Below are 12,875 nucleotides of genomic sequence, written 5' to 3'. Positions count from 1 at the left end.
CGATCATCTGGTCCAATTCCATAGCACTTTATGTATCACCGCCAGAGGCATGTCACATGCATACATTCCAAAGATCCTTAGATAGTTAAGGTACATAGGTGTTAGTGAGTTGCCTCTGGCCAAACTCGTGTGTTACACACACTTAGGTCTTCTAAGTTGAACGTGTTCTTCTGGTTATGCCAAACTGCCTCTTAGAGGATAAAGAACAGAAGGTCTGGAAACTAGGAATGCTATTTTACAAGCTCTGCTGCTGGTTCCATTGCAAAGGTAAGTCTATGGCAGCCATTCTAAATCTGTATTGAGGTGGGGATTGGGGAAGCCACGGCAGCATGCCAGGTGGAATTATGTGGGGGAATCATCTGAGATTTTCCCAAATGCACATACCTACCACAACTAGGGAACTGAGGGCCAGGGTACAGAGAGTGAATATACAGCAAGTGCCTGACTCTGTCTCATTTTCCCTTAGCTGAGAACCATTGTGCTTGGGGCATTCCTTGGGGGAGCAGAGACAAACAGTTCCACTATGTGAACCCTTGACTAGCCAGAGGCCAGCTCTGGGACTCCTGGGAAGAGACTGGCATGGAGCGGGTAGGACAGTTGATTAGATATTGAAAATATGTAGGAAGGGACCAAGGGCAGCTGGAGAGGACAAAAACAAGTTTTGGTCACTTTTCTGTGTGTCTTACTCAAGGCTAGCTCTGGCGCACAGCAACCAAAGCCAATTTAGAAGGACAAAAACCAGAGCAGTTTCCGAATCACTTCTGTTTTCCCCTTACCTCAAGCACATGTGGCAGTTCTGAAAGTGCCAGGTGTCTACCTCTGCTGTGCTTGGCACAAGAAAACACTGAGTGAAACCGCATTTGGGTGGCAGAAACTACTCTCATGAGAATGCTGGCAATGGTTCCAAGAAGGTACCTGACTGGATTGATGAAAACAGACAGTGGGTGTAGGTAAGAGCAAAGACTAGAGTGGGCTAGGAAGTATGCTGAAGGAAATTCAGTTCTACTCTCCTTGAAGGAGGTAGTACAAGATTCCATTGTAAATGTGGGACTAGTGCTTCATTGATTTTGAAAGGGTTTTCCCAGTAATCCTTTGAAGATTGTCATGAGCTAGTAGAAAACATTGGGATGGAGAGTGAGAATGAAGTGTATGTGTGTGAGAGGGGAAGGGGAGAAGGGAGAGGGAGGGAGGGAGGGAGAGGGAAAGAGATTGCAGTGGAGGGGAAGAGAGATCAAAGTGTAGGGGGAGAGAAACAAGGTAATGCTTCCATTGTAATAGATTTGTTGTTGCTCCTTAACCCCCCCCCCCAGTATGGAAAGAGGTGAGTAACTTTCTTGCTCTATCATATATATATATGATATATATATATGATATATATAGCATATATATACCAATACTAAGGTTATTACCTCTTTGAATATTCCATCTTTCATATTTGACTTAAGAAAATTGCCGACCCCACTTTACACCAGTTAATCCTGAGACAAGCCTATTGGCCAGCTTCTCACCTGGACTGCCCAGTGCAGAGCCGTTTTAAAGTCCTTATCCACAAGGGTAGGGTCTGCCCCTTTCTTCAACAGCATTTGGGTGTGTTGAGGCCGGTTGTGGAAAGCTGCCCAGTGGAGTGGTGTCATTCCCTGTGAAACAACCAGCAGAGGGGCAGAGATGAGCACAGGCTCCCAGGAAGGAGACAGGAGTTTACACTTTCTCTCCAGACTCAAGACAAGGACGTCACCAAATTGGTTTGGTTGCTGCGTATAAGTTTACTCATTCATGAAGGCAATCTAGACTCCATGGATGTTGGTTGAGCTTCTGCTTTTTGTGAGGCAATTAGCTGTTGAGGATACAAAAGTGAATACAAGAAACAAGACCCTTGCCTTCCTCAGAGGTTCATTGTAGTGAAGAGATAGAAAACAAATTTATACAAATTTATATAGTAATAAAAATTACATAATAAAATTATACAATGATTACCCAGACTGCTAAATGCCAGGAAGTGTGCACACAGGGACCTGGGTTGGAATGTAACCAGGAGGATGGACCTGATATGAGTAGGACACTATGAAAAGATTTGGGAGACTAGAGCATCCAGCACCAAGTCACAGAGGTAGAGAACATGCTTAAGAATATGTGGCTAGCATGTAAAGTCTTCCCACAGGGTAAGGGCATTGTCTCACTATTGTGCTTGGTGTGTGTGTGTGTGTTTGTGTGTGTGTGCCTAGAACAGAGGCCATGTGAGTAGCTATTGAATGAATGAATGAATGAATGAACGAAGTAGCAGAGGGGGAGAGGAACATCAGATAAGGTTGGAGAGGCAAGCTCAGGCTAATCCTGGGTGGGAGTTGGGTTTAAGATGCCTTACAGTAAGATGTAAAAGGTGCAAAGGGAATTTGCAAATGACATGGAGGTAAAGTAACACTGCCTTGGTCTTGTCTGTCTCACAGGATGAGCTGAGTTGGAGAAGATGGCCTCTGCCTAGTCATAAATGCAGTAATTAACAACCAAGAACTAATATTCATTGATTCAGAGAATTACATGTATAATATATATTATATAATATCTTAATACTCTAAACCATCTGCTAGAGTGAGTAGACAGGACAACTCTTTACCAAACTCTATTTCCTCTTCCTCTGCTGTATATAGTCAGACTCCATCCAAGCCACCAATGACACGTGACTGAGTCCTGATCATTGGATAGAATGAGTTGAGAATCCCTTCAAGGCTTGGCCTATAAAACAAAACCCATTTGATCCTCCCCACTTTTTCTCCTTACTTATCCAACAACAGAGGGTGACAAGATTCTAGAAGATCAGGGTTCCATTAGCTTGTAATGTCTGGGGCCTTGATTGATTAGGGAGGACAAATCAATCCTTTCAACCAGCATTGGACCATGATATAAGCCAGGAAGACATTGTCTGGTCACTAAAGTCACTAAGATTTTGAGTTACTACAGCAGTTAGCTGACTCTGACAGGTGTACTTGTTTTTCTTATTTCATAGAAGAGGAAACAGACCTCTAGAGAAGTTCTCAGGTCTGAGTAAATGCAGAACTAAATCTGTGGATTGAGATCTGTGGGACACTAGGATTAGCATGAAATCCCCGCAACCAGTTTCATATTTTAAATCTGTCAATTATGATGTGCTTTCAAGTTTCAGGTGTCATTTCACACTGAGCCTCCAGAGGTATTCTTGAGGCTATTTCAAAGAAATTGGTTCCATGTGGAAAAGAAGACTGTTCTGAAAATGGAGAGCTTTGTGCTCCTGTCTGTTCTGATAGATAAGCTTTTACTTGGAAGGCAGATGAGCTCACTGTATCGCAATGGAGTCACTTCATTTGAGGTAATGAGGCCCTTTGGGGTTAGAAAATTGAACTCAAAGGACTCAGATTCTTTTTTAATTTTTTTCACTCCATTCATCATCCTAACTCCCATTTGTTTCAGTCACTAACTTCATCATGGAGTGCCAACAGCTCTGCCTATCTAAATCTCTAGAGCTAAGGGCCAAGTGCATTGCAGCTGCTAGGGAAATCTAGTTATTAAATGAATAAATGGCTTATCATTGGGTTTTGTTTGTATTGGGGTGAACCCAGAGCTTCTACAGGCAGGGCAAACTCTCTATCATTGGAGCCATGTTCCCAGTCCTTTCATTTAATACTTTGTTTTTGAGATAGAGTCTTTCTAACTTTGCCCTTGAACCCTCCATCCTCTTTCCTTTGCCTACTGAGTAGCTGAGATTATATGCATGCACCACTGCATCTGGATGACCCTCTTCTTACTAGCCTCAAATCAAGACTTCACTTACTCCATATTTTCTCTAAAAACTGTTACAAAAGAAACAAATGGTGAACATTTGGTCAAGTCAAGGGAAATTTCCTGTTGCTTTTACTTATTTTTTTTCAGTCAATGGAAATAAAAGTAACTAGTCTCAGAAGTAATAATATTAGCTCCCCCACAAAGTGTTCCACATCAGTCTCAAAGGTAGCAGTTGGTATTGCCTAAACCCTGTTGAGGAGCATTTTCCCATAGCCCCCTTCTCCCTCCAGGTTCTGTGAGGCAGCAGCATTGTAGATTCTGGTGACCATTTACCCAGCATGCTTCCAGCCTCGTAGGCAGTGTCTGCATTGAGTAATGAGAGAAATTACCGTTGAGCTTTGACACATGAAAAGGCGGGTGTTATGGCTTAGCCATTATGGTATGCACATGGCAACCAAGCAGTAGGTGCTCAAGAAATGTTTAATACAGGGAGTGAATTGCAGGTTATTGAAGATAATCCCCTGGACACAACAGGAGTATAAAATCTGTTAGCTGGGTGCTGGTGGCTAGCACTTTTAGTCATAACTACTCAGGAGGCTGAGATCTAAGGATCATGGTTTGAAGCCAGCCCTGAGAAAGAAAGTCCATGAGAATCTTATCTCCAATTAACCACACACAAAAATCTGAAAGTGGACCTATGAGCCAAAGAGCTCAGAGACAGTACCCAGACCCTGAGTTCAAGCCTCAGGGTTAGCACACACACACACACACACACACACACACACACACACACACACACTGTGTAAGTTACAGATACTTTTCTATCCCAGTGATCACTGCGGATACCTTAACACATACAAAAATCACTTACCCAAGTCACAGGAGTTTTTGGCACCAGTATCAAATTTTAATGCATTAATAAAAAGCTTGTATGTTATTATTAAACTTTTGTTCTTTAAAATATTTTAACAGCTATAGTTTTGGATTATTTTTATTACCATCTATTCACTGTACAAAGGGGTCTCGTGATATGTACATGTATTGTACTTTGGTCAAATTCATCTCCTCTGTTAACCTCCCTTATCCTTCCTCTTACCTCTCTTATTCTTAGAGTTCTTATTATAGAGTAACTATTAGAGTAATTCTTATTATTAGGATAATGGTATCAGTTTCTATATATAGGATTTCAATCATGTTAGGGGTACAAAGATAAAGAGACGAGGTCTGCCTCTAGAAATGTATGGAGTTAGGTGGCTGAGTAGTGACTCCACTCCATTTTTCAAAAGGGGCCAGTTTTAGTGGCTCATTGAAACAACTTTGCTTTATTATTTTACCTTTTGCTCATTATAAAGCGAAATGACTTCTAGAGCCAGGGACAGTTTCCTTGGAAGTGCCCAACATCTGGTGATGCTTGTGTCTTAGGAATGTGGTTAAGTAGATTTGATGTAAAGAATCTTGTCCAAAACTTCACATCTGGTTTTGCAATTTCAATTTATTTTCTCAGAGTGCCATTAAAACTGAAGTTGGATTGTCTGACTGCTCATAAAAATCAACTACCATAAGAATGTGCATAGAAACAACAATATATCCTAAATACCACGTGTATTAGCAATCCCTGAGTAAGTGCACTCGAAGCTCTAACCTGGAGGCCAGCTGCTCATAAGCCCTCTTCATGGTCACTTTCTTGTCAAAGCAAAAATGAGAGCAGCAGAAGTTAGATTCCAGATGTTTAGTTCCTTGCTAACTCCCTGTGGAAAGAGATGAGTTTCTTTCCTTTGGCAAGAATTTCTCTAAGGTCCTGATTCTATATATATATATATATATAGTATTTATTTAATATATATATTGTAAAGATACTGTACAGAGGGGTTACAGCTGCATGAGTAAAGTAATGAGTACATTTCCTATTGAGCATTGTTACCTCCTCCTTTGTTTTTCCCCTACCAACCCTTCCCTCCCCACCTCTCCAACTCCTCCCTACCTCCATCCCAAAGTTGTAAAGTTTGTTTTCAACAGTGTTTTGTACAACTCATTGTTACAGTGAGTCAACCTATATCCTTGTTTCAGCATTCTGTTATTTCCCTTCCCTTCCCCGAATTAGAAAAAATGTATATACAAGATGTAGGACACAGGAATCAATTACAGTGAAAACAGGGATTATACCATGGGGGAAGAACATGCAAAAGAAACAAAAAAAATCACACAGCACATTATAAGTACATTAAAAACAACAGCAACAAAGATAAAACCTCTTGTGTCCTTATCTTGGGGTTCATTTCACTTGGCATCATCTTATATGGTCATATGTGCATAGATTTTGTAAGGGCCTGATTTTTTGAAGAATAAAAATGCAGAGGACATCTGGCCCACCTCACTTTCCCATAGCTTTAAACTCTGCTGAGTGGATGGCCTCTATAGGGATGTGCAGAATAAAGCAGTGTGGTTGATGAGCAGGAAAATAAACCGATCATTGGAACTGAACAAAAGAGTTCACAAATGAAATCACAACTAAAAAAATCTTATAACAAACTAAGTTTAGCACCCTATGTATAAGTCCTTGAGGGTAGGGAAGATGATCTTTAAAAAAAAAAGACACCAAAAGGGCACTGGTGGCTCATACCTGTAATCCTAACTACTTAGAGGCTGAGATCTGAGGATCATGGTTCAAACCCAGCCCAGGTAGGAAAGGCTGTGAGATTCTTACCTCCAATAAACCACCAGAAAACTGGAAGCAGCATTATAGCTCAAGTGATAGAGTGCTTGCCTTGAGCTGAAGAGCTGAGACATAGCTGCTAGGCCTAGAGTTCAAGCCCCACAACCAACAAAAATGAATAAATAAATAAAATTTAAATTTAAAAAGACACCAAAAGAAAAAGTAGTAACAAAAAAGGATGACCACTTTGGTTAAGTCATATTTAAATATTTCTGTATAAGAAAAAAAAACTATATGAACAGGTCTAAAATAAGTAAAAGACTGTAAAAAAAGATTTAAAACTCAACAGCAGATAATGGATTAATGTTCAGAATACAGAATAAACTCCCATGAAGCAATAAGAAACTAGGCAAGTAACCCATAGATCAATGGCAAAGGATATAAATAGATAAGTTACAAAAAAGACAAAAATACCATGGCACTGGTGCAGTGATATACAACCTCATGCCTGGAGGATGCACATGAGAAAATCCAGCAAGAACAGAAAAGTGTATTGTTAGACTTCTAACAGTATAAATTGGGGAGCTGTAAATGGACATTTTAGGCAGTGTGTATTAAACACAACTAGGCAGTGTGTATTAAAAGTAAAACACAGACTCTCTATTATCTCGTTATTCTTTTAGATGTGTTGACTCAAGGTGTGTACTCAAGGTGGCTTGTACAAAAGTACTCTGTAGATCATTGTCACCTACATTTTTGGCTAAGATCATATTTAGGGATGAAAATTTGGACACTTTCTGAATATCCATCCATGACTAAAGGAATAGATGTATCTTCATAGTATGGAATACTATGGGGTAACTAAAAGGAATTAGCTCTATCTGTATCTATCAACATGGATATAGTGGTATGATTTTGTTTTTTGGTGATACTGTACTGAGTTTGAACTCAAGGCCTCATACTTGCATGACAGGCACTCTACCACTTGAGGCACATCTCTAGCACATGTGTAGCTCTTTTTGTACAGGTTACTTTTTAGATAAGGGTCTCACCTTCTCCTTTCCCCCTCCCTCCCTTCCTCCCTCCCACCCTCCCGCCTTCCCTCTCTCCCTCCCCTTTTACTTCTCCTTCCCCTTTCCCTTTCATTTCCCCTTCCCCTTCCCCTTCCCTTCCCTTCCCTTCCCTTCCCTTCCCTTCCCTTCCCTTCCCTTCCCTTCCCTTCCCTTCCCTCCCCTTCCCTTCCCTAGGCCAGCCTGAGCTCTGATTCTCCTGTTTACACTTCCTGCTGTATCTAGGATGATAGGAGTATACCACGATGCCAAGCTTTTTCTGTTGATATTGAGCCCCACAAACTTTTTGCCTTAGCTGGACTGAGTCATGGTCCTCCCAATCTTTGCCTCTTGAGTAGTTATGGTTGCACTGGTGCCTAGCACCATTCTCTTTTTTCCCCCTTTTTTATTGTCAAGGTGATGTATAGAGGGGTTACAGTTACATATGTAAGGTAAAAAGTACATTTCTTGTTAACCTTGTTATTCCTTCCCTCATTTTTCTCCTATTTTCCCTCCCCCAACCCTCCCAAGTTGTACAGATCATTTCCAACATAATGTCTCTTGTATGTCACTTTTGCATCGGTTGCCCCTTTGTCCTTTGTCCACCATTCTGTTGTTCCCCTTTTCTTCCCTAATTCAATAATGTATATACAATACCAGGGTAACAAAATCAAATACAGTCACAACTGAGGATATACCATAGGGAGAAAAACATACAAAAGAAACAAAAAATCATATAGTACATTTAAAACAAAAACAACAAAGTAAGATCCCTTGTGTCCATGTCTTGGAGTTCATTTCGCTTAGCATCATCTTATATGGTCATATGTACATAGCTATTGAGCTATTCTGCTCATCTGATAAGATTATCCTAGATGTATAATAATTATTGCAAATAAGGGAAACCATGGTAACTATGTTTCTTTGGGTCTGGCTTACTTCACTTAATATGATTTTTTTCCAAGTCTTTCCATTTCCTAACAAATGGGGGGGTCATTCTTTCCGATGGAAGCATAGAATTTACACACACACACACACACACACACACACACACACACACACGCATACACATACATATATATCACATTTTCTTGATCCATTCATTTACTGAGGGGCATCTGGGTTGGTTCCATGTCTTAGCTATGTGAATAATGCTGCAATAAACATGGTTATGCCTAGCACTGTATCCTTGAGTTAAAAAATAATCTATCATGTATGCCTACTTTCATTGTTTCCACTATTCAGAGACCTTTCAGGTTGGGGAAAAATTGGGTGTATGGCTTTATTGGGAAGACATTAGTTCAATTGAGAGGCAGCTAGAGTTACAGAGATGTAAGTAGAATATTTAGTGTTAGGGTGTGAATGACAGAATTACCCACTTCCTAAATGAAACCTACTTGAGGGGAAGATGGTAAAGCAAGGGTTAGAGATGGAGGAAGTAGCTGCTCACTTACTGAAGTGCTAGAGTTCCCAGTGTACTGACATACATTTCGACAGCTCAAGCTCCCTGCTTTCATACAAGGGAAGAATGAGCAGGGTGCCAATCTCAACCCTGGTTTTCACTTTTAAAGACGTTAACACAGTAGATTCCTTTGTCCTCTCAGGTTTGGGCTACAAGCGGGCCTTTTTGGTGTGGTCCTAATGCAGATCAAGAGCAGCCCTTGAGCCCAAAGGCTCAGGAAAAATGGGAGGGGACTGGCTCAGATGGAAGCTATCAGAGGAGTGGTTTCCCCTCGACTTTGTGTCCAGCCAGAGTCCTTGAAATAGTGTGGTACCTTGTGTGTATGCATTTTTAGTGTTATTAAACTTTTCTCAATAGTATTGGTTCTTAGTGAAGTTCAGAGAAACCAAGCATATATTTATAAAGAAATTTTATTAAAAAACCAGGCAGTTAAATTGGTTTTAAGAGACTTGTTAAAGAAACCAGCTGGCTAGTGAAAATTAATCCTGCTTTTAAAAACAGTCACAGAGAAACGAGACCCTAAACTACTCCAGGAGAGATCTGTAGTGTCTGGCCCATTCTCATTGAAGAACTCTGAGCAATAATCCCAGCTCTTTGAGATGAGGAGGACCACAGAGATAGGACAACCCCAGTTTGAGGCCAGCACAGATCAAATGTTAGCAAGATCTTCTCAAAGTACAAGCCCAGCAGTTATAGTTCATAACTGTAATCTCAGGCAGGAGGCAAGGGTAGGGAGATCACAGACTCAGGTAAGCAAGACACAGAAGGCTCTATGTGAAAACTAATGAAAGCAAAACGCACTGGGAGCATAGCTCGAATGGTAGTGTTATAAAGAACCCAGAAGAATCAAAACAGAAGCCTTGCACAATTGCCTTTGTCACATGAAGGAGCACCCACTGTGATTACTGGGAATAATACTGTGGCCTCTAGATCAGGGCGCCTGGAAAGATTCTTTCTGCCTTCTTAGCTCAGAGAGAACACATCCGGAGCCATCACTTTCCATCTAAGTTTCAGGGGCTCAGGAAGACAAGAGAAAGCAGTATTTATTTCTCAGTGCCCAGTGAGAAGTTACAAAATTTCAGTCATATGATTAATGCGTATTTAATGCAATAAAGCCCTTTCCTGTTAGAAGCTACCCACACCCAAACGCAGGATGCATTTCTGCCTATGGATTACTAATGGAGACACGGGTTTCCTTTCTAGGGTCACGGCCCCAAAATGTGCTCCTTTTTCTTCTTGAGGAGGAAGCAGAGGGGTACAGAAACGCCCCCACTTCCACCCTCACCAGCAGGCCGGACTCACCTCACTGTCCTGGTGATTGACCTCGCTGAGGTTTGACTGCTGCAGTAGGACGGTGAGGAGCCTGCGAAGAAGAACAGAGCAGCTCAAAAGAGAAAATGGGCACCAGGAAAACCACATTAGAAACACTGCCAGTTGAAGGCCTTTGAATGAAGAGGAAAGCCCTTCCCATTTAGTTGAGAGAAAGATCTGCAGAGAAGAAGCCAAGGTGCTAAGTGTGAAGATGTCAGTGGGAACACAGTGACCTTGAAGCTTATCCATGCCATCTGGTGTGCACTTCAAAAACAAAATCATCTCATTTTACTCATTAAACCTACGTCGCTTCACTCCTAGTTCCCATGCCAAGGCCTTTACATGTATCGGGAGATCGTCAATGTTTACTTACATCAGGAGATAGTCGGCATTTCTAACTCTGCTCAACCTCTGTAAAATATATGACTATCTGAGCATGAGATGACAGTAGTCAGAGTGAAACCGTGATCAATGATTCTCAAGTTCACCCCAAGGGGCCCCTCACTGGGGTGACTGAGGTTAACACTTCCTCTGATAGCAGGAGAGAGTTGGTACAGTGTTAGGGCAGACCCTAGGGCCATAGTGCCTGGGTTTGCTTTCCAGACTTTCTGCTGACAAGTTACTTACTCACCTGGGGCCTAAGTTTCCTCATCTGTGATGGGAACACTATAAGCAATCATCTTGAGGGTCTTTTGTTATTGTGGTTGTTTTGGTTTGGGTGGCGCTGGGATTTGAACTCACAGACTTGTTCCTCCTTCTTTTGTGATTCTGGAGACTGAACCTAGGGCCTTGCACTTGCTAGGTACATACTGTCCTTTTGAGTTATGTCTCCAGCCTCACCGCTAGGACTCTTAATCCCAGAAGTTTGTGAGCTCTGGCCTCACTCGCGGTGGGACATTTTTTTAAACTGCAAATACGTGGACTCTATTTAGGGTTTCTAACTCTGTAGATTTGGAAAAAGCCCATCTCCTATGGTTTTATAAAGTTGTCAAGAGATTCTGGTGCACTTGGGGTTAGAAAGCATGTAGAAAGGCACTGAAGAAGATAATGAGCTCACACACATCAAGAGATGACGAATAGTGTATGGACAGACAGAGGAAAGAAGTTCAGATTTACATTTGGAAGTATTTCTTTGAAATTAGATTGGGGAATTGCTTTGTCTCTTCATTTGTTTTTAGGTTTAAAACTTAAAGTTTGCTAGGAGTTTTGTAGGATGTTTTCTTTTTTTAGGATTAGTATTAAATTGCTACTAATCATAGAAGAAAAGAAGGATGGACTAATCATACTGCCTTAGTATTATGTGATACCAGAGAGCTTGAATAAGAATGGAATTCCAGTTATTTGCTGTGAGGATGAAATAGCCAGGAAGCCTGGTTTATGTTGCTGGTGTGTGTGTGTGCATGTGTATGTGTGTGTATGTGTGTGCGTGTGTTGCTGCTGGGGCTTGAACTCAGGGCTTTGAACTCTCACTCATCTCTTTGGTTCAAGGCTGATGCTCACCACTTGAGTGCTTTCCCCTGTCTTTTGGGGAGCCAGCCTGCCACTGAGGTTTTATCCTGGTCTCCTGCTGTGTGACCTCAGAGCTTCATTGTCTCTTGTGTATAAGGGAGATGACAGCAGCCCTGTGTAAGGTGTTGGGGCTGGGAGTTTCTGGTATTCAGACGTTCAAGGAACAGGGTTATGACTAAGAGCAGTGTGCAGTACTCAATCTTCCCCTCCCTCTTCCTCTCCCTCTCTCTCACCTTGTATATCTCTTACCCTCTCTGTCCCTATCCTCCCCAGTTTGTGAGAACTGAGAATGTGAGGCCATGCAGCTTGCTCTCACAATCAATATCTGGGTGATCCAGCCTGAATTATATACTAGGTGTCTGGTTGAACTGTGCTTTCTTGCTATTGGGCAGAATGAAGGTGATCTGCAACAGACTTGTCCGCATCTGTCTCAATTCCAGACAACTCCCAGATCTCTTTGTCTTGTTCTCCCAGAACTCCAGTGTGTGCTATGGTAGCCGGGAGCATATCTTTTTTAACCCATAGTAAAATCAGTTCAAACTCCTTCCTGCCCTCACATCCCCGAGACAGCAACAAATGCCACAGGCAGCAGAACATCAGTCCTGGATCCTCAGGAAGGTTCATTGTGGGGTGGGGGTGGTAAGAACCCAGACACTGGCTGTTAGAATCTCCACTTCCCAGGTAGCTCGGAGGTAGTGAGCTTCAGTGCCCATTTAGCATGTACCAGGCTAAGGGTCCAATCCCCAGCCCCACCAGAAAGAAACAATTAAAACCCAAAACAGAATCTTAACTCCCAATCAATCAGCCAGAGACCTCGGGCAGGTTCTGACTTCTCAAGGCCTCCCTTTTCTTATCTGCAAAGTAGAGAGAATCATAATGCCTAATTCCCAAAGATATGCTGTGATTTTAAAGTAAGTGATTGAACATAAGCACTTAGAACAACTCTATGTGCACTCTTCCTCAAGTCATCAGTTTCTTTTTTTTTAATTAATTAATTAATTAATTAATTTATTTTTTATTTAAATTTTATTTTATTTGTGAACATACTGCACAGAGGGGTTACAATTGCATGGGCAGGATAATGCGTACATTTCTTACCAAGCATTGCAGCCTCCTCCTTTGTTTACCCTTCCCATCC

At 41.6% G+C, this 12,875-nt stretch overlaps 1 protein-coding gene across 2 annotated transcripts in view; it reads right to left on the bottom strand.

The window, feature by feature from the left end:
* Ankrd55 (ankyrin repeat domain 55) overlaps positions 1–12,875 on the bottom strand; it is an 83,924-nt gene that overhangs the window by 29,274 nt on the left and 41,775 nt on the right. For both annotated transcript variants that reach the window (XM_013018540.1, XM_013018541.1), the window contains 2 exons: positions 10,220–10,280; positions 1,509–1,637 (listed from right to left, as the gene is read on the bottom strand). In XM_013018540.1, the coding sequence (XP_012873994.1) occupies positions 1,509–1,637; positions 10,220–10,280 (190 nt within the window). The remainder of the gene's footprint in view (positions 1–1,508; positions 1,638–10,219; positions 10,281–12,875) is intronic.

Source organism: Dipodomys ordii, unplaced genomic scaffold (genome assembly GCF_000151885.1).
Source record: "Dipodomys ordii isolate 6190 unplaced genomic scaffold, Dord_2.0 Scaffold41, whole genome shotgun sequence".
In the NCBI taxonomy this organism is placed as follows: Eukaryota; Metazoa; Chordata; class Mammalia; order Rodentia; family Heteromyidae; genus Dipodomys; species Dipodomys ordii.
This window is presented reverse-complemented; position numbering and strand designations above follow the sequence as displayed.